The sequence below is a fragment of the Lissotriton vulgaris genome, chromosome 9, assembly GCF_964263255.1.
Source record: "Lissotriton vulgaris chromosome 9, aLisVul1.2, whole genome shotgun sequence".
Lineage (NCBI taxonomy): Eukaryota > Metazoa > Chordata > Amphibia > Caudata > Salamandridae > Lissotriton > Lissotriton vulgaris.
The window spans coordinates 931,948,399-931,968,765 of NC_141697.1; the positions used below are offsets into that span (position 1 = coordinate 931,948,399).

Below are 20,367 nucleotides of genomic sequence, written 5' to 3' on the forward strand. Positions count from 1 at the left end.
GGGGCTTGACACAGCAGCCCCACACCCGTGCCCCTATTGTATCTGTCTTGTTGCTGCTACATGTTTATGTACTGCCTGTAGAATGACTCTTCATCTGTAAATGGTGGACCAAACTGTCTCAGCTCAATAACCATTCTCTAATACCCATTGCATTTGAAACACGTATTTACATTTTAAATAAAGAAAAAAGGCATATCCATGCATACAGACCACTAGTGGGTGAAAACTTTCATATATTTAAAAAGGAGTTGTTTCGTCTGAATTTTTATTTGAGATTGTAGCCACAGAGTAACCAGACATACACGTCATAAAATGGGGAGTGCACGCATCGACCATTTCCAAGGGGCTCCAGGAGTTATTTAGTACAATACCATCTCTGTACCTTGGACTTCAACTCATTCCAAGTACCAACCCGTACTTGCCCATCCAATAGCAGGGCTCCATCCTCCATACGTATAGGCTTTTTCTTGATGTTTTGGCTCAATGGCTGGTGGCTACGTCTTCATTAAATTTCTCATCAAACAGTATTGTGAAAATATTTTTTCTCACAAACATCTTGTGACGGAGATAAATAAGGCTTTCCTTCTGTTCACATGATGTTCTATTGCACCCTTTTTTCGTGTATTAGGTTCCACGTTCTTCACGTTGCAGCTTCAGATGCTGTATTTTGGATTAATTATAGTGAATTAATGATGCGTAGTGGGTGAGAGGTACCATTTTTATAATGTTAGGCATCAATTCGTCATTCTTGTATTCACGTCTGTGCTTCGTATAGGCATACATACCCTCTGCTCCCAAATTCAGTATCTCTCCTGTCACTTGTTGACTGTATGCTTGCCTCTGGTGGCTGGGTTCGTGCTACAGAAATACCACATACATACATGTGCCTCCTTATTACAGCTTGTTTTTTTTTGGCTGCTCTTAAAGAATAAACTGAAGTAAAGAAAAGTTCCACATTTCGTGTGCTCTCTTCCTTGCCGATAAGGCAGGCTTTTAGCATTCACTCACTTGATGCTTCTGCACGGAGAGCTCTTTTGAAACAGACTGTGAGCTGTATATCCTGACAACCCAACCTGGACTTTAAGGACGAGATTATTTAGCTCAGGGCTCGGCTGGAAACCCAAAGCAGCCCTGAACAAGGACGTCACATGAGCAAACTAAATACACAAGATTTGAAAATCGCTTCCTTTACTTAAAAGATCAGAAATGAACGTTAATGCGGATTAACATATTTCCGTGTAGATTCCCACGTTCCCTCCATTTTCTTGCACACTCTCACCTGAACATTTTACCTGCTTCCATGAGAAAAACTTAGGATGTGCGTAGTACCTGCTATCCTCGCAATCCTGATGGGACTTCAATTTTAATGGGACACTCGTAGACGTAGTGACATAATAACATTGGTCCTTTGTAAGACTGGGGTGGAGATCCCACCGGGTCAGTTTGGGGTAAAGGTGTCGACCACCGGCTGCATTTTTGAGACTGTGCGAATAGCAGTCCTTGTGCTGTTTTGGAGGAGGGGTTGAAGACATGGAACATATGAGAGTGGGGGTGGTGTGTCAAATGAAGAGCACACGCTTCAGTGGGAGAAAGCCTTGTGGCCCATTAGGAAGTGGGCGTGACCGGGTCTCTGGGAGAGAGGGGTCGACTGTAGGGTAGTGGGGAGACGGGGCAGTACTCCCTTTAGGAGTGAGCGGGGGGCAAAAATTAGTCAGTACATGTGAAGTCAAAGGTGTAAATTGGGACCAGTAGACTTTGGGACAATCAGCGTCAGACAACAGGAGAGGGGTGATATCGGGATGGTCGAGGAACAAATGTAAGGATGGAGAGAGATACTCCTCGAGAAGGCGGGGCAGTGAACAGTGAAGACACGCTATAGATCGCCCCCTACATCCCTGCAGAATGGAAGAGCCGCAGCGCCTACATGCGACTTAAGAGACTGTGGGAAATAAACACACCTTGTGCCTTTCCAAGTGAAATAATAATCGCCACCCCTATTCTACAGTTAATATAGGCAACATTTTCAGACAGTGGTAAAACTGTTTTGCGAGCCCAACTCTCCCTCACGAGCCAGGAGTTTACAAGGGAAGTCATCAACCCCAGGCAAACCATGTCAGGGAGCACCAGCATTGTCCGGGACATTCCGGGTGCAGTATCTGGAAAGTGGTGGCATCCCTACCCCGCTGCCTGTCCAATGAATACAGCATGTCCCCCCAACATGCACATTTGTTTACTCTGGTGGAGGGCTGGATGGGGTTTGCGCGATGGATCAAGCTCCCTGTCACAGCTAATTTGTGGCCTCGTTGCCTATGGCTCATGCTTCACCCTCATTAGCTTACAGAAGATGGAAAAAAATTAAACTGGCAACTCTTCCCTTCCGTCCCCCCACCATTTCAAAACGATTTAGGGCTGTCTCTAGCCACTCTCGCAAAATCTCTGGTGAATGGTGCGACTCAAAGCTGTGTCGTGAACACTTTACGCCCTTTCTTGCAGCCCTTGGTGTCAGGCGGCTCCATATTTTGTTTTCAGGGCGTCTCTCCTTCAGAGATGAGCACCACAAGCGAGGGTTATTATCTGCAGGCAGAAGACTAAAAGCCACCTCGGCATTAAGCGCCCGTTGACGTTGTTCACTTGTGTTTTTTCCATCTCAGATGTATATGCTAAGAGGTACAGACTTCAGTTGCTGTGACGTCCTTAAGGGAGTGAGTTCTCGTGGCACGTCTGTAGATAACCACAAAAGTAACATAGATCACTCGCTAGACACAAACGAGGATTCCAGGCACATCCCTTCTAATAAAACACTTAGGGACAAGGTCTGAAGTGACGGGTGCGGGAGGGACCGTCATTTTCTTTGCGCAGTGAACTTTCGAGCGGCCACGGGGGCTCAATACCAAATTAGGCTCTTTTAATTACTGCAATGACTGTTTACAGAAAGCGGGCGGTTAAGAAATTAAAGTCCTGCCAGACCCTCACCATGTGAAACATCCCCCACCCATTATTTGGAGACTGTGCAGCAGCTTCCAGACGCGGTCCCAATTAGACACAAGTGTATAATTACAGCACTCGCCCCGACAGAGCCGAATGTGGCCGGCCCTAGGCTGAGAGCAGGCCCGAGCAGCCCGTCGCCCCACCAGCTTGGTGACACAGTTTGAAGCGAGCCCGGCTCAAGTGTTGAAGGAAGAAAGGCTCTCGGAAAGTGATCCCCTCCCCAGCTCCTGCGACGCCTAATAAATATTTCACACAAAACAAACAAGACTGCCCAATGTAACTGGCAGAGGCAGTATTTTTTGGAGGGCACGTGGATTACCACAGCACCGCCGGTGCACTAACAAAGACCTACGGTTGTTAGGTCACAAAGGGTCTTACAATCCCTTAGTTAATATCAGCGGTGAAGCGAGCCAGGCTCAAGTGTTCGAAGGAAGCAAGGCTCTCGGAAGCGATCCCCTCCCAGCCCCCGCGCCTCCCAGTAAATATTTCACACAAACAAACAAGACCGCCCAATGTAAATGGCAGAGGCGATATTTCTTGGGGGCGCGTGGATTACCGCAGCAACGCCGGTGCACTAACAAAGATCTACGGGCGTGAGGTCCTAAGGGGTCTTACAATCACTTAGTTAATATCAGCGGGATTGCACAGAATCCTTTCCAGACTCCCAGAGCTGCAACAAGTGCCCCAAAGAGACACGTGACCTCGGCTGCGTGCAAATAACAAGCGCTTGCCATTGCGAAAAGACACCCCCTTGTTTATATTTGCATCGCGCTTTCACTTTAAGGGAAAGTACGATTTAAAAATAAACATGCGGCTGCCTTTAACAAAGACGAGTGAAACCGATGTGTTCACACCTACACGCTCACGTCACACTTACACACCTCCTACAGATAAAGTGCTTCACGACAGCCGAAAGGCAGACCATCTAGTCAGGATGGGCCGGACGAAAAGAGTAAAGGGTGTCAACCAAAAAGCCTCAGTTTCAATCGAAGGCCACCGTTTTACATAAACCATGACGCAAGCCAATGAAAATGAGGGGTGGGGCTTTAAGTCCCCTTCTGAAAGCTCCTCATCCACAATATGTCTCACAGAGCGAGCAGCGCGTGCGCGCTTTAACGCTAGGCGAGACCTAAACATAGGGATGTGTCCTATTCACAAGAAAATGGCGTGCCCTGGCGGAAAAAGAAGCTGCCTAGCACCATAACAGACACCCTTGCGCCATGGTGCAAGGGTGCCTGCAATGCAGGAATGATTCTTTATATGCAGGAAGGTACACCTTCCTGCACATAAACAATCATTAACGGTGATTTGTTCCTTCTATGTGTGCTACAGAAAGCAGCACACATAGAAAGAGCAAAAACAAGGAGAAATAAAAGTTGTGCCTGCTTTTCAGTGACGTTAGTTTTTGGCACTGCCTCAGATTTACCTTTGTAAATCTGCTGCAGCATCAAAAAGCAATGACTGTTGTAGTAGAACCCTACAGCAACACCAATGGTACGCCCCTTTCCCGCAGATACCTGCGTGAAAGAGTACAATATTTACAAAGCAGCGTTAAGCTACGTAAAGTGGCTTAACGCTGTGTTATAAATATGGAGCAGGTCACTGCACCTCTGTAGCGTCGTAAAGAGTGATGCTAAGGTAGTGCAATCCCCTTGTAAATATGCCCCGCAGTGTCTAGGGCACATTTTAAAAATATGAATGTGTTTCTTTCTTCCCTAGTTTTGATTCATTAGATATTGCAATCTGAATTTCTGCATGTATGCTACAGAATAAAAAAATTATGATAAGCTGCAGGTCAGTTGTTGGTGCTGGGTTTTGCATGTTTTTGGATAACTAACACACATTATATATCCTTGGCACCAGAAGAGTCTGACGGATGTAACTATATATTACTTTTTTAAACTGGCCCCAGTGCACAAAATTTACAGATGACATCTCACCTATTTCTATTTTTTTGTTATACATTTTTTTATTTCAGCAATTAGTTTTTTTAAATCTATGTACGATCTACACCATTGACCCCTTGCTAAATTCCACATTTTGTCTGCTTTTCAGAAATGTATAGCTTTGTAGGTTCACCTCTGGGTTTCACTCCATGTCCATCACAAACTGCACGTAGGTAGAAACCACAAAAACAGGAAACATTGGCCACCACATGGAACAATTGCATTGGATTTATCTTTACACCTCTGCCTGTTCCTGAAAACTGGGAAAATGTGATCTTATGATCACAGCACAGCAACCCTTTTGATGCCTGGGGAAATCTGCTTTCTTTCACAACACCTTTTTTTTAAAGCCAAACTTTTGCTACATTTTGACTATTTTCTCAATTCCCTCTAGAATTCACCAACCCTGGGCTCCTTTTTAATTACCAAGTGGGGGTAAAAGGGATGTGGCTTAAATACCTTTTTATATAAAAATATAAATAAATTATGAAGGCTTATGTGTGAAAGTGCCGCAAACATCAAAAAAGAGCTCAGCACTGGGGGTGATAAGCCTCAGCAGTTAGGGTTAATGTTACTCAGTTTATCAGCATTGAAAGGATGAGAGACTATGTTGATCCTCCCAGGTTTTGATCTTTTGACCTGAGGCACACAAAGTGTCATCAGCAAATGCTTAACTCATGCAGTCTACTTTCAAGTTTGATGGTGCCCAGATGGCTCTTACCTGTGTTTCTTTTTCTGGTTTCTTTTGGCAGGTAAAAATGAAGGCTCTGATTTTGGTTGGTGGGTATGGTACAAGATTACGACCATTGACCTTGAGCATTCCGAAGCCAATGGTGGACTTCTGCAACAAACCCATCTTGCTGCACCAAGTGGAGGCACTGGTGAAGGTAAATCTTGGAAAATTTTCATGTTTCAAATAATTTTGTGTTTCACCTTTCTGCTAGACTTTGGAGTGCTGTCCCGGTTTGCCTGCCTCGTGCTGACCACTACGCCACGCCTCGCGGCCCCCGCTCCGCGGGTGCCGCTCCAGGGTTGAAGTCCTTGAAGGGATTTGCACTGTTGGTCCCTGCTGTGCATTGGAGCACCTACGCCCTTGCTGCTAGAACATCTACCCCACACACACGGCCAGAGGCGGGACTGCGAGGACCAACCTGCTGAGCGGCGCTGATCGGCCGCAGCTGGTCCTCTTCCCGCCCCTCCACTTGTTAAAATCTCCGTGGAGTGTGTGCTGGCTGGGTTGCACCTTTCTGCTAGACTTTGGAGTGCTGTCCCGGTTTGCCTGCCTCGTGCTGACCACTACGCCACGCCTCGCGGCCCCCGCTCCGCGGGAGCCGCTCGAGGGTTGAAGTCCTTGAAGGGATTTGCGCTGTTGGCCCCTGCTGTGCATTGGAGCACCTACACCCTTGCTGCTAGAACATCTACCCCACACACACGGCCAGAGGCGGGACTGCGAGGACCAGCCTGCTGAGCGGCACTGATCGGCCGCAGCTGGTCTTCTTCCCGCCCCTTCCGGTTCTTCCCCTTGATAACCTGTGTCAGCCACGCGCACGCGGGACGCGCGCGGGACTAAGGCCGGGGCGAAGACCGGGCTAAGAGCGGGCCGTTTGAGGCCGTTAGAGGCAGGTAGAGACTGGACTGGGCCAGACCATTTGATCCTACCGCCCTTCTCTACACTTACCCCCCGAGAGGATTCCCCTTTTGTGTCCACCATGGCAACCCGTGAGTTCAGAGACAGAGCGGCCAAATCCAAATTGAAAAATGGCACCTTGGACGATTTTATCACTAGGACCCACACTGCAATCGACAATGAAATAACTAAAATGCAACATAGGGTCTCTATAGAACTAGAAGCCGCCAGAAGACTGTCTGTAGAGCTAACTGCTGCCAAAAAATCCTCCCTTGGGCCTATTGCATGGGCCAAAACACCTGAGCGCCCACATGGCACTGCTCCTACCCTGATCGTCACACATGCTGACATTCATCAATCGCAAACGGCTAGTATACCCTTATCACAGGGGGGATCCACACCAAAATCTACCCTTTCCCCACAACTGCATCTGGGTGAAACTGTTGAGAAAAAGAAGGAAGCCGAAGTGGGTTTATCCCCCAAAGCGATAATTAACTATGCCACGCTACCAAAAGGTGGTAATTCCCCCACGTCAAAAAATGGACTACATAACAAAAGGAAGCGTAAAAACACCTCGGCATACTCAAGGAAAAAGGCCAAAATAGCTAAGGCTCAGTTACTAACTAAGGCATCACCTCAGGCTTCCCCAGCCCCCTCCCTAATGACCACCATTTTTCCCCCAGAAACGAGCCCAGAAAATATTCCCCCACATTCGGTAGTCATTCAAGAAAATAACGATCTCACAATAGAAAGTGATACCACCGGAGCTCCGCTATGCTCTATCAAAGGAAAGGACGTTGAGTTTCTGACCATCGTTTGGGAAACACTTAAAAAACTTCTCTCCCCCCTGGAAGTGAGATTTACCCATATAGAAACACAGCTCCTGGAAATTGAAAAAAGTATTTTAAATTTGGCAACTATTACCATGCAGAACAATAAAATAACCTGCCCACATGGAACTCCGCCTCTCATAGCACCACCTGTTCCTGTAATCCCAGCTGCTGTCAACTCGCTGGCGCCTATGAAGGTTAAGTCCCTGGGACCCTCCAATGCCACCTTACTTCCCTCCCCTGCTGTACCTTCATCTGCCAGTTCCACTGCTATTCTTAAGGCCAAACCAATTCCAAAACCTCGGAGCAAGGTTAACACTAATATTCCTTCAAATAGGGCAATTATGACCACCACTCAACCGGCGGTTGAAAATCCTCCGCCAACCCCATCAGTTACGCCAGGCCAAAGGGTACCATCCTCGACAGGTCAGCAAAATTCGAGGCAAAATGGCCAGAATCCTAACCATCTTACATCTCAGAGAGCTAGTACTAGCTACATACGCTCAAGGGGCTATGTAGATCTTCCCCCTGAGGTTAGCTCCTATGTTGTAGTGTTGACAGGGGTTACAGAATTGACGTACAACCAGCAGGAAAACTTTGCCTCCTTAAAGAACAAGGTGATCCACTGGTTCGACGTCAATAAGCCAATACCCAACCACCTAAGGAGCAAAATCCTAATGGTGTGTAGGGTACCTTGGGTAGGCACCACGCAAAAGTCCAGCAGTGGCGATTGCGTTATTGTCTCCTTTGAGGATCCAAATACCGCACACGCCATCTACTCCTGGACCAACCATAGTTCAAATTCAACAATAGTAGCCAGACCCCTCACTTTCTTTTACCCACCCCGGTCCCACTCAACCCATGGGGGAACTGGAGAAGGATCCCGGATAGGAACTGTACATGGGGAGGGCAAAGTAACCACTGGGTAGATGCACCCGGCGGCTGGAATGGGGCACCGATTTCCAATAGATACGGGTGCCTTGATGAGGTGGATTGACGTCCACACTTGCCAATCATTGCACCCTCAACACCCATTCCACCAAGCTCTCAGTTCCATTCAATGGGCCAATCATTAACTCCCACTGTATTAAATGTACACACGGGTGGTCTAACTCTTCCTCCAACACTAAACCAGGCGAAGGCTCACAAATCTAGAGTAGGGCCAGGCAGGCGTGACACCAGCCCATCAAAGCCATTAAAAACTGAAACCCATATGATTGATAAAGTTAGTCCCCCCATATTGCACAGCCCTAAACTGAACAGCGTTCTACTGGACGTTCCCCCACCCGAACAATATGGTAAACTCTTCGTACATGATTGTTCTCAGTCACCAGCCACCAATAGTAGACCAGAGGCTCCGGGAGTAATTTCCATTCTCTCCTGGAATGTCGCAGGGCTAGCCAATCAAGTAGATACTCCTGATTGGGGGGATCTCATTGAAGGGTACGATGTATGTCTCTTCCAAGAGACATGGGCAAGAGAAAAATATTCTCGGCCGGGTTTTGCTACTTTTGACATCGAAGCAAAATGGGGAGGAAAGGGCCGACCATCAGGAGGACTCTCGACCTGGGTTGGGTCCCACTTGGGATGTAGGGCCACACACTTGGAAACCAATTCTTTGGACTTCCAGTGTGTCTCCCTCGATTGGCCAGGAGGAGGAAAAGTCACACTGATCAACATATACTCAAGACCAGTGGGGGTTGCAGCGACTTCGGGACCAGTCGAGGATTTAGTGCAGTTCCTCGACACACTTAATCTCTGCTCTCCACTAATTGTAGGTGGAGACTTTAATCAGCAGTACGAACCACTCCCTGACTACCTGGTGGGTATATCCAGTGAGGAGGACGAATTGTGGAACATCCCCACTCCGACAGACTCACCGATCAGGGTTTGCTCCCCACTTGCCACTCAAATAATGTCCCTCACGCTTAGTCACTCGTTGAGGGCTTGTAATGGCCGGATTAAAGGTGACATCCCGCCTAAAAATACCTTTAACAGACTGGGTTATGAGTCACGAATTGACTACATAATGGTTTCAACTAGGGACTGGGGGAAAGTGAAAGATTTTGGCGTAATCCCCAGACTTGATAGCGATCACAACTTGCTCTCACTAAAATTTGAGATCCATGGCCGACAAATAGATAAGGTTGACGGTAATCCCGCACCGCAGTCAGACCTTGCACTATCCAGCAATAGGCGCAGAATTAAATGGGCCAAATTGCTGGAAAACCAAAGTAACATCGGGAGACTTTATACATTAGTCGTTCCCGCCTTGGAAAAGGTAGAGCACTGCATGCACCACTCAGCTAGGGAATCTGAATTCGATCTTACAGGTAATCCTGGGGTACCCAATCCCCCCTCATACAAGCCGGCACAAATGATCGAACTTGGTAACATTCACTCCGATTTATGCACCAACCTCGCAGAGGTGCTGAACCCAGTGGCCAGGCCTCATAAGTCCAAGCAGAAAAGAGCCACTTGGTACAATGCCTCGTGCAGGGCAGCAAAAGCTGCACTATTGAAATCACTTAAAGCGCGAGACACTACAAGTGTAATCAGGGAGAGACGGTCAGCCTATAAATCAGCCCTTCGTGTTGCCAAAATAGATTGGGACGAGGTGAATTGGTCCAAAATGACAGCAGCCCTTGCATGTCGAGATGCACGGACTTTCTGGCAGATCGTCAGGCATGGTTCAGCTGAACCACCTGTAGCGGTAGAGGCCAATATAGCACCCTCTGTCTGGGAGGAACATTTCAAATATCTGTATGAACCACATAGCAGTGACCAGGTGACAAACGACCCCGTTGAGGTGTCTCACTCTTCTAACAACAGTATAACTGACATGGATGGATTTAGTGTAGAGGAAATCACCATGGCAATTACGTCCCTGGCTGCTGGTAAGGCGCCGGGCCTGGACAGGCTTCCAGGCGACCTTTACAAACACGAACCAAAGATATGGGCTCCCTATCTCAGGGTGCTATTTAATTCTATTCTGAACGGCATGCCAATCCCTCCGACTTGGCCGGGGGCTGAGATAGTCCCAATCTTTAAGAAGTGGTCCCCTCTGCTCCCGGCCAATTACAGGCCAATAAGTTTGATTGACGTGTCCCAAAAACTTTTTGCAAAGCTGCTGTTAAATTGCCTTCACAAGTGGATCAGGGATTTTAATATCCTGAGCCCCTTTCAAGCGGGTTTCAGGGAGAAGGTCTCTACCATTGACCAGGTCTTTCGACTTGTCCTCATCTATTGGAAAACGGTGCAGTTGGAGGGTGGCAGCCTCTACACTGTATTAGTGGACCTGAGGGCAGCGTTCGACCTGGTCCCCCGGAACAAGCTGTGGGAGGTCCTTGCCAAATTGGGGGTTCCTGAAGGCCTGCTGAAAATCCTAATCCGCCTCCATAGCACTAATTTCGCCCAGGTGAGATGTGGCAGGATGGGTGCATTGTCCGAGAGGTTCCCAGTTGGCAGGGGGGTAAGACAGGGTTGTGTGCTTGCACCGACCCTGTTTTGCCTCTATGTCAACGGGGTTATCTCCCACTTAGAGGGGGTACCCAATTCTGATGCCCCGAAACTAGCCGCCGAAAAGGTGCCAGCCATCATGTTCGCCGACGACACTCTGTTGTTATCAAAGTCGGCAATGGGCATTCAGTGCATCCTCGATGGCTTCGTGGATTTCTGTGAGGCCCATGGACTGGAAATTAATGCCATCAAAACAAAATTCATGGTCCTCAATCCCCCACAGAAATTCCATTTTAGCCCCAGCATTGCACACATCAGGCTTGAGAGAGTGAAAACCTTCGAATATCTGGGCATTGTGCTAAATGACAAACTTACCTGGAGTACGCACCTGCAGAAGGCAGCACTCAAATTGACCCAACATTCGGGGGGCATTATGAAGCTTTTGGCAAACAATAAATCCACAATCAGGCCCATTGGCCCTCCAATGCAGATCTACAAATCCCAGCCAAGGGTGCTGTTATCTACGGGTCTGAACTTTGGGGCCATGTTGGAACATCAGCCCTCTTGAAAGTGGAAAACAAATTTATCCGAAATCTTGTTGGACTACCACCGAGCACTCCCCTTGTTCCTCTCAGGATGGATCTAGGCTTATGCCCGCTTGATGAAGATCTGGCCCTCCGCCCGCTGGCCTTCTGGCGTAGACTATGGACAACTCCAGAATTGGCCAGCTACAGACAAGGACTCCAGGAGGTGCTTGCAATCCCGGGTGCTGGAAAAATCAAATGGCTCAACTTCATCAAATTGGAACTGGAGGGTTTGAGTCTCTCTAAAATGTGGTCCGATCCCTTGAGTACGTGTCAACTCATTTCCAAAAAGGAGCTAGCCAAGTCATACCGTGATAGTAAATTATCCCTGCTATTCAATCAGCAAAACCTTGGGACTTTGACAGTCTCCTTTATGTCCTTTAAGGCCAATTATAACTTGGAACCGATTCTGGATAAAGTATACCCCTCTCTACTTAGGAAATTATACCTACAGTGGAGACACGGGTCCCTCCCTATCAGAACATTTACATCTAAATGGAGTGACGACGCAAGCAGTACCTGCCCAGCATGTAGAACCTCGGATGAAACCGAACTTCACATCCTCTTTCTTTGCCCCGCCTATCGAGAGATCTGCAGGTACTGGATTGTTCCCTTATGCAGGAATCTGGGATTTGTAAAGTGCATGGCCGCTTTTAGAGTCCTAAAAACTGATCTGTCTGACCACATCGTGTTTGCTGTGGCTAAGTACTTGGGCGCTCTTTGGACCATCAGAAGGAAATGCCTTAGGTTTGTTAACTGATTTTTCTGCACACAGGTCAACTGTGTATAACTTGGGATTTTGTAAAAGTTGATTTTATAAATTTTACAATCTGCTGTACAGATCATTTTATCAAAACTAGTTTTAAAATGTATGTCATAAACGTCTTTTATGGTAAAACTTTACCGAAATAAAGATATTTTTTAATTGAATTGTTTTAGAAAAGCAGGGAAGCATAGCAACAAAGATGCACCTCAGCACCCCACTGTATGCAACAATGCTCTTCTGTGAGGACATGCATTAGCTTAAAGATATGGACCGACACCAGTCCTTTAACTGTTCCCATTTGTAGACCATCACCTCTGTCTTGCATTCCATCAGGTGGGGGCAATCTAGAGGGATCTCAGTATTCTATTTGTGTGACAGAAAAAGTCACTTTTCCTAAACGTTTTAAATGGTGGCTGCACTGAAAGTTCTTTCTCCCTACCACCTGCTCCTACTCTTCCCCCCACCCACCCTAGTAGGAGACACTGTCCAGTGAGTCTTTGAACAAGATCAGTTTACCCTGTTCTGGTTCTTACTGTAAAACAAGCACTTAAGATATTCTTGTCTACCATAGTATTATCAAGAAGGTGCCCCTTCAGCGTATTCAGTGATGTTGTGAGGCTGCATAAGAAAACAAGATCCTGATTTCACAGTTACTTTTGGCTGATCACAACTCTGGCCATGTGGAACAGTGCAAAACAAATTTGCGACTTTAAAGTGCACAGCAAACCTCTAACAACCAGTTTTGGTATCCATAAGCACCACTTGTAAATCCCTGTTTATTTTCTGTCGGACTATATTGATCATTATAACTACTGTCAAGTGACAAGTAACAAGTTTTTATTTGGTTTGGTACTCTACTGAGGACCACAAATAATATATAAAATTCAATTATTACAGCTTTTAAAAATTCTCATGTTAATACAGAGATAAAAAAGGTTTTAAAAATGTATAAAGTTTATAACAAACTAGTTCATTAGGGGGAGTTTTGTAAGCAATAATCAATTCCTTGACGGTGGTGATGCGGCATCTGAGATATATAGGATGCACATGTTTTGCTCTCGCCGCTACTACTTTTAAATTGGGGCATATGAACAGTAGATGCTCCAAGTCCTGCTCCCGCCGTTACATGGGCTACATATTGGTGACTCGTTTTGGTGCCATATTGAGTTAAAGTTTCGGTGGGTAGAGTGCCCAACCGGAGCAGGATGATTAATCTCCTAGCGCCGTGAGTGAGATTAAAATCTATATAGTTCTGGGTTTTCTTAAATACCACTGATTCAGCAAAGTTTTTATATAAAATTAATTTGGCGCAATGCGATGAGTCATGGTCATAGCTTAGTCTTGGGGTGTAGCATTTTAAAAAGAGTTTCAGTTGAGGCGGTGTCTAAGTCAGCAACGGATCAGTGCTAATATTCGCCAGTTTGAAGGCGAAAGACATGTTTTTATAAAATACGTGCTTCGTAGAATCACTATCAAAGGTCTCTGTTTTAAGCAGGGAGCGAAGTGTGCCATCCTTTGCGTGGAGCAGGTTGTATGCCCACCTAATGATGTTTGCGATACCTCGAGAGTAGGAGCTCGTGAGCGATAGTTCAAGGCGGAGTGCTTGTACTGGGATAGACTGTGCTTCTTTTAGCATCTTCCTCAATATTTTTCCTTCTTTTAGGTCCAGGAATGTCCACTGCTTTATAAGAATGTATTCCAAGGCATACAATAAAACTGCAGGGATCTTCACACTGTAGACTTTAAGCAGGGAGGAGAAATGTCTATTTCCCGAGGCCGCGTATAACCTTAGCAGTGCTCCTGCATGCACCTCTGATTTTCTCGACAAGTTTAGAAACTGGCCGTTGTTTTTTAGTGACTTAGTGAAGATCCTACCCAGATAGGTATACTCCTCAACTTCTTCGATTTTTTTTTTCGTCACCAAGTCTCCAACAATATTTACTGCTTTTTTTCTTCCCTGAGAAAGAGACTATTTTTGTTTTGGTTAAATTAGGTATTAGAACATTTTCCTTAGTATACTTATACAGGGCATCCAGATCGTTTTGCAATCCAAAGGGTGTTTGGTCCAACACTATAATATCGTCCGCGTAGAGTAGGGCATGAACTTTTTGGGCAGCTACCTTTGGTGGGAAATTTAGTTCTTGCTGTAGATGGTGAGGCAAATCACTGAGGTATAAGGAGAACAGCAATGGGGCAAGGAGGCACCCTTGCTTGAGTCCGTTAGGGGTTGGGATTCGGTTAGTCAGGCCCTTTTCCCTCCCCATTTGTACTTGGCACCAGGTGTCTGTATGCAGTGCAATTATAATCCGTAACAGCTGCTCAGGAATTCCTAATTTCCTCCGTTTTTTCCATAGGGTCACTCTATCCACTCGGTCGAACGCTGTGGTAATGTCGATGAATGTTGCGTACACAGGCTGGGATTTAACTACCACATATTTATCGAGGATAGTTTTGTAGCAGGGTTTCCGTTCTCCCACAGAACTGTGCATAGAGATCTAGAACCTCAGTGAGTTAGGATGATCCAAAACTCATCTCAGTATAAGAAATCCCCTTACCTAGCTAGCTACAGTGTCTCATGGATCATTATGAAATGATCCATGTCTTAGACAAACCAGAACATGATCTTTAGAATACCTCAGGAATCGTGGAACACATGAACACTCTTTCGTTATATAATCATTTCAAACCAAAACTGAGAGTCAAAGAACACACGTGCAAGTTTGAAATATTTATTATTCAATGCAAGGTTCTCAAACGCAGTATCTTGTATAATACCAAAATGCATATTATAAAAATCAGAGTTAGCAGCATAGTCACTAATCCATAGTAAGCAAAAGGTGATAGCATGTTACAATGCAAAATCTATAGAAATCTATATCACCTATATTTCGCGCACCCTATTTAGCATATTATTTTATATCTAAGAAGGTCTCATTCGGGTTTTAGCAGGGCGGACCCATACCTCTAAATGTCAGTAGGAGTAGATCACATCAACAGCTACCAGCTCTCTTCATGCGCAGCACCAAGTGTCTGCGTTCATTCCCTGTAACTCTATCTTAAACCCGCGTAGAGCCCAAAATGTTGGCATCAACATTATTTGTGTTATGTCTAATGTGGTGCGAGGATCAGGCCTCCCAGCAACCTTGTGTTAGGATATTCTTAGAGTGTGCAGCTCTCAGTGTGCAGACAGTTGTACCAAGTGTACCAGGCAAAGCTGATAGCATAGTAATAACATATTATTCTCAAATAAATCACATCACCGCTTCTAGGGTGAAAGCGACAACAACAAGTAGGTGTCGTGTGCAAAACTGAAGCCGAAGGAAAAATGGCTGTTTAAACATGTAATACACTCATGCTAACTTAACGCAATTTATGTAACGAAGTATCCATATGACACCCCCCCAATGATCCGAGCACCGTCAAACATAAGGGAAAGGCAATACTAAATCAGACACATAAAATGAAAGCAAAGTTCAATAATCTTGAGCTAAAATAAGCTAAAAAAATATGTATGAATGAATATGTATGAATGCCTACAGTGGCCTCAAATCTAAAAAAGAAAAACAAAACTTTCGAATCAAAAGTTATCCACCAGGTCTCCAAAATATGAAATGCAGGACCAGGTCGCATTAATTCAAATGTCTATAAGAAAAAAAAAAAACAAGGCACTTATCCGATATCCAAAGTCACGTGCCACCTTAACATTGTTCTCAGTGACATCACATGATTGAACTCTCCATCATCTGAACACAGGTCATCCCTCCAATTCAGCAAGGGGAAAGTCATATTCCATAACAAAGCAATCTTCCCAGGCATCTCACGATTGGACAGTATATGCAAAGTAAGTTGCAACAGCCTCCAGTATGAAATCACTGCCATCATCCGAAAATAGTTCAGCAATCCAATTCAGCAATGGGAAAGAACATACGTGCTCCTCCAGCATCGGATCCTCCTGTAACGTCAGAGGACAACTCGGTGGGTTCACCAGAACGCTGTGTGTCAGGAAGGCATGCGCCGCTGCAGAGATCTCCCATTGACCCAGTACTCTATTTATCGCTGCCAAGGCCATAACTCTTTCGCCAGAACAAATCAGCTCGTAAGCCACTACGGGACGCATTAGCTGATCAAAATTGACGTCAGGAGCAGTCCTCAAGCATAGACACAAATCAATGGCCCAATCGAACTCGCAGCTCAGGCAGTGAAACACAGGTTGGACACACGTGAAGTCAGTGAACCGAAATGACAATCTATAAGCCGTGCTTAATGCTGCAAGCGGCAATGTTCCATAGTAATTGAGCATCCGATTACGGCACAGTGTCAGGAGGCGTTGAACGGCTTCTTGCGCAGGATGGGCATCCATGTTTTATAAAGAAAAACAATAACAAAAAGCCCGCAGCCACAGCCAGTAAAACAGGTAGTCCACCAAACAAACTTGAAAAAATAGAATGGAAAAACGTGGGAATGATACCAAAGATTTTCTCAAATGTAGTCACGAGGCCACTGCTAACCAATTTTAAAAAATGTGCGAGCCCAGTCGTGGAAGATGCATTAAAGATCTGGTGCACCAGTTCACAGAAATGAAACGGCAAGTCAGTATTTAAAAGCGCCTGCACCTCTGTGCGTGTGTTAGCTATGTGAAGGACATAATTTTCCCGGGCCGAACTCAGGGTCACTTGTTTTTGAGACAAAAGGGCCCTTATTCTGCTTAAACCATTGAACTTCGCCTTCAAGGTTGGTATCCGTGGCCAGATGGAGACATCTGAAGACCCATGCGTGGGTGGGTATAGAACGTTTTTGCAACACACCACACGCTCTGATACAGTTACCACATAAGCCACACCAATTAATAACCCACAACATACTTCGTTGTTCAAAAGCAAATAACTACCATTAGTCAATAATGTAAATGTGGGGACCACAGCTGGAACTGGCGTGCCTTTTAAAACGCATGCTAAATTCGGCCGGTCCTGATTACAAGAACCGTGTAACTGAATGTGTCTGCATATTAATGAATGGTCAGGTGACTGTGTGCATTCCTCACCATTAAGATTTACCTCTTTTCCATCCTTCAGACATCTGTATGTGTATGGTAACGACCATGCCTCATGGAGGAATGCATTGCCTAGTGGTTCATATCGTCCTATAGCAATATACCGCATACAATTAGTAAATTTGTATAAGGGAAATGGTAATGTAATTAATCCATGAATAAGCCACGTGGCAGTAGTGGTTTCAGCAACAGAGAAAGGTAAGGATTCTAGCTTTTCAATATGTAACATAGAAAATGATGCATCACGCATTGAAAGCATGCGTTGCTTTTCAGTCAGGTTAAAAGGGGCAAAAAGGGACGAAATGTTCAATGAGTTCCAGGGAACTCGACCAGACTTAAGCGTCTGTAGGGTCCATGCAAACTGCATTACAGAGCGTAATTGATTTTGACCATGGTATAACGTGGACACTTCATCATGCACAATATCAACAACAGAAGAAACAATATTATCCAACGTGTAAATTCTGGAAGAAAGCATGTTAATACTGTTATCGACCACTGCAAGCACTTTTTCCAAATTTGCTTGATCAATAGCTCTCAGGCGTTTAGCTGCCTCAATCTGTGAAAATTTCCAAATTTCATTGTAAACAGCATAAAGCCAGCGTTTAGACCTACCCTTAGCCGGGCCTTTTATAAAATCATTCAGCTCTATATTCTCATTCAACTGGGACAGGTGTAGTTTAACTGCAGCCAAAGTGGAATGTTGTAACCAGTTCTGACACAATTTGCCCACTGAATAAGTAGTAACAGTGTGATCTGTTTCAAAACGGGGATCTGGCCTGATGTGTGTAAAACCTTCAGACAAACCCAAAAAACGACGTTGGCAAGAATCGGAGCTTCTTTGCCACAAAAGCCACCCCTCCGGATCAAAACTGGAAATATTAAAGGAGGAATTGTGCAAAAGTGCTTGTATCCCACTGATGGACAATGTAGTGAAATTACTCCAACCTGAATATTCTTCCAAATCAGGGATAGTAGGTGTATTCAATTTTTTAGATGTAGCCAATCCAAAGCATGTTGTTTGGGAAATGGTAGAATTTAAAAACAACATGTGATTCGGGATGAGACATGCACGATGCAAAGCCTCAGTGCCTTGTACCTGCCAATCTTTGGTACCCCAAACCGATTTAAGGTCAATAGCCTCCTTCCATAACTCATAGCCATCTATAGCTAACCTGTCTAGAAAGGACTTCGAATACAATAATTTTGTATCGGTAAGTCTAACTTTGGACATGAATTTCTGTGTCACTTTAAAATAAAATGACTCAGGATGTGATTGATTAAAGTCTGTAAAATAAGAGTATTTACCCAGAAATGTACTAGAGCTCCCTTGTACAGGAGCAGGGCAATGTTCCCACTGTGTGTAATTCACAGGAAACCTCCTGGAATTTGTTTTATGTAAGAGATGATTCCCATAATGTTGAAAACAAAACAAATCACCATAATTGACAGAATCTAAGTACAAATCCTCAGCATCAAAGGCCGCATAATATTTTAAATCAGAGAACAATGCTTCCACGGCATGAAGATCCCAATCATCAGAACGAATATTTTGTTTAATCACGTCTCCCATGTTTACTCTAAGCACATTAGGAACATTAATAACTTCTGTGGGGCCATGTATTTGAAACCTAACCGCATCCCACACAATCCCATCAAGGACAGGCCAAGCAGTAATCTCTACTGTATTTAATTCTCTTTTAAGTCTGTGTGCTGAATGAGAGGAGGAAAGAGGGGCCAATGTTCCATTAAGGTACCGAATTCCTGTTCTTTCTTTCACATAATGGCCATCGATCAGGCGGAAAAAATAAAACACAAAACCAATGGACATAAAAAGATAAAATGAAAATAGTATCAGCCAAACGTATGTTCAAGGTGGAATTAGAAAATGTTTTTTAAATAACGTGGTATATTTTGCAATAGTCGATGGTTTCTTTGAAAGTTCCGAATCAGAGTCAAAAGAGAATCTGGACTGGTTAGCCAAACGAGCTTGTAAATCAGACATAGTTAAATCAGCAGGATCTGCATAGGTCAGCTCATCAATGTTAGTAACAGGAATAGTATTTAATAAAGGACTGGATATAGCAGGCATTTCGAGGGACACCTCCTGTTCTGCACCAGATGTAATAGCCAGCACAGAGTGCCTCACCATGGAAGGACAGGATACAGCCGGTGTCATGCTATGAAGAATCGGCCACCCTGTGTGCCTTGACATTGTCAATAGAAATAAATCTGTTTTCTTTACGACCTGGAAGTGGTGGTAAAATGACTGTTCTCGTGCCCTTCACTCCAAGAACTCGAACCGGTGCTCGATATGAGGGACCAAACTCTTTCTTGTTATCGATCTTCTCTCGAACCAGTTCTCCAACTTGGGGTAGCCAGCCAACTACCGGGATCTGCAACGCATCTTCCGACGTGGAGGGCAAGTGTTCCTTAGCAAGACTGTCTCTGGTCTTTTGTAGATCCTGTAAAACATTGCAATGTTCATCTACGTCAACGGCCGCGGCCTGGGCCTGGCAGTCTAAACCATCGAGGTCAGGGACGTACATCTTGATACCAAAGAGCATTTCGTACGGGGTCCGCCCACCCAGAGACCCTCTAGGGAGATTATTAAGCGCACGCTGCACGTCATTGAGGTGGGCCAGCCAGTTTCTACCAGTGCCTATAACTCGGGCTGTCAAAGATTGCTTTAAGTCGCGGTTCATTCGTTCTACTACACTATTGCCCTCAGGCCTGTAGGGACTTGAAAACTTGACTTGGACTCCCAACGAAACCATAGCATCCTTGTACGCCTTAGAGGCGAAAGCCGGACCCTGGTCCGAATGGAAAGTACCACAGGCAAAAATTCCCACAAAGACACGCAAATCCTTAATGACAGTCCGCGAATCAGCGCTTCGATGTGGCCATACCCATACAAAGCGTGTGCATGAGTCAACTGCTACTAAGATGTATTTAAACGCAGTATCAGAAGAAAAAGGACCGCAGTGATCCAAATAAACTCAACCAAGCGGTTTATTAGAGATGTACAACTGTGTCTGAGGCGGACGCGCAGCAGTAGAAGGCTTAATCTGCTGGCAAATGTCACACATAAGGACATAATCGCGCGTCTGTTTGTAC

At 45.3% G+C, this 20,367-nt stretch overlaps 1 protein-coding gene across 2 annotated transcripts in view; it reads left to right on the plus strand.

The window, feature by feature from the left end:
• GMPPB (GDP-mannose pyrophosphorylase B) overlaps positions 1–20,367 on the plus strand; it is a 284,530-nt gene that overhangs the window by 41,657 nt on the left and 222,506 nt on the right. For both annotated transcript variants that reach the window (XM_086938773.1, XM_086938774.1), the window contains exon 2: positions 5,687–5,821. In XM_086938773.1, coding sequence (XP_086794899.1) covers positions 5,687–5,821 — 135 coding nt within the window. The remainder of the gene's footprint in view (positions 1–5,686; positions 5,822–20,367) is intronic.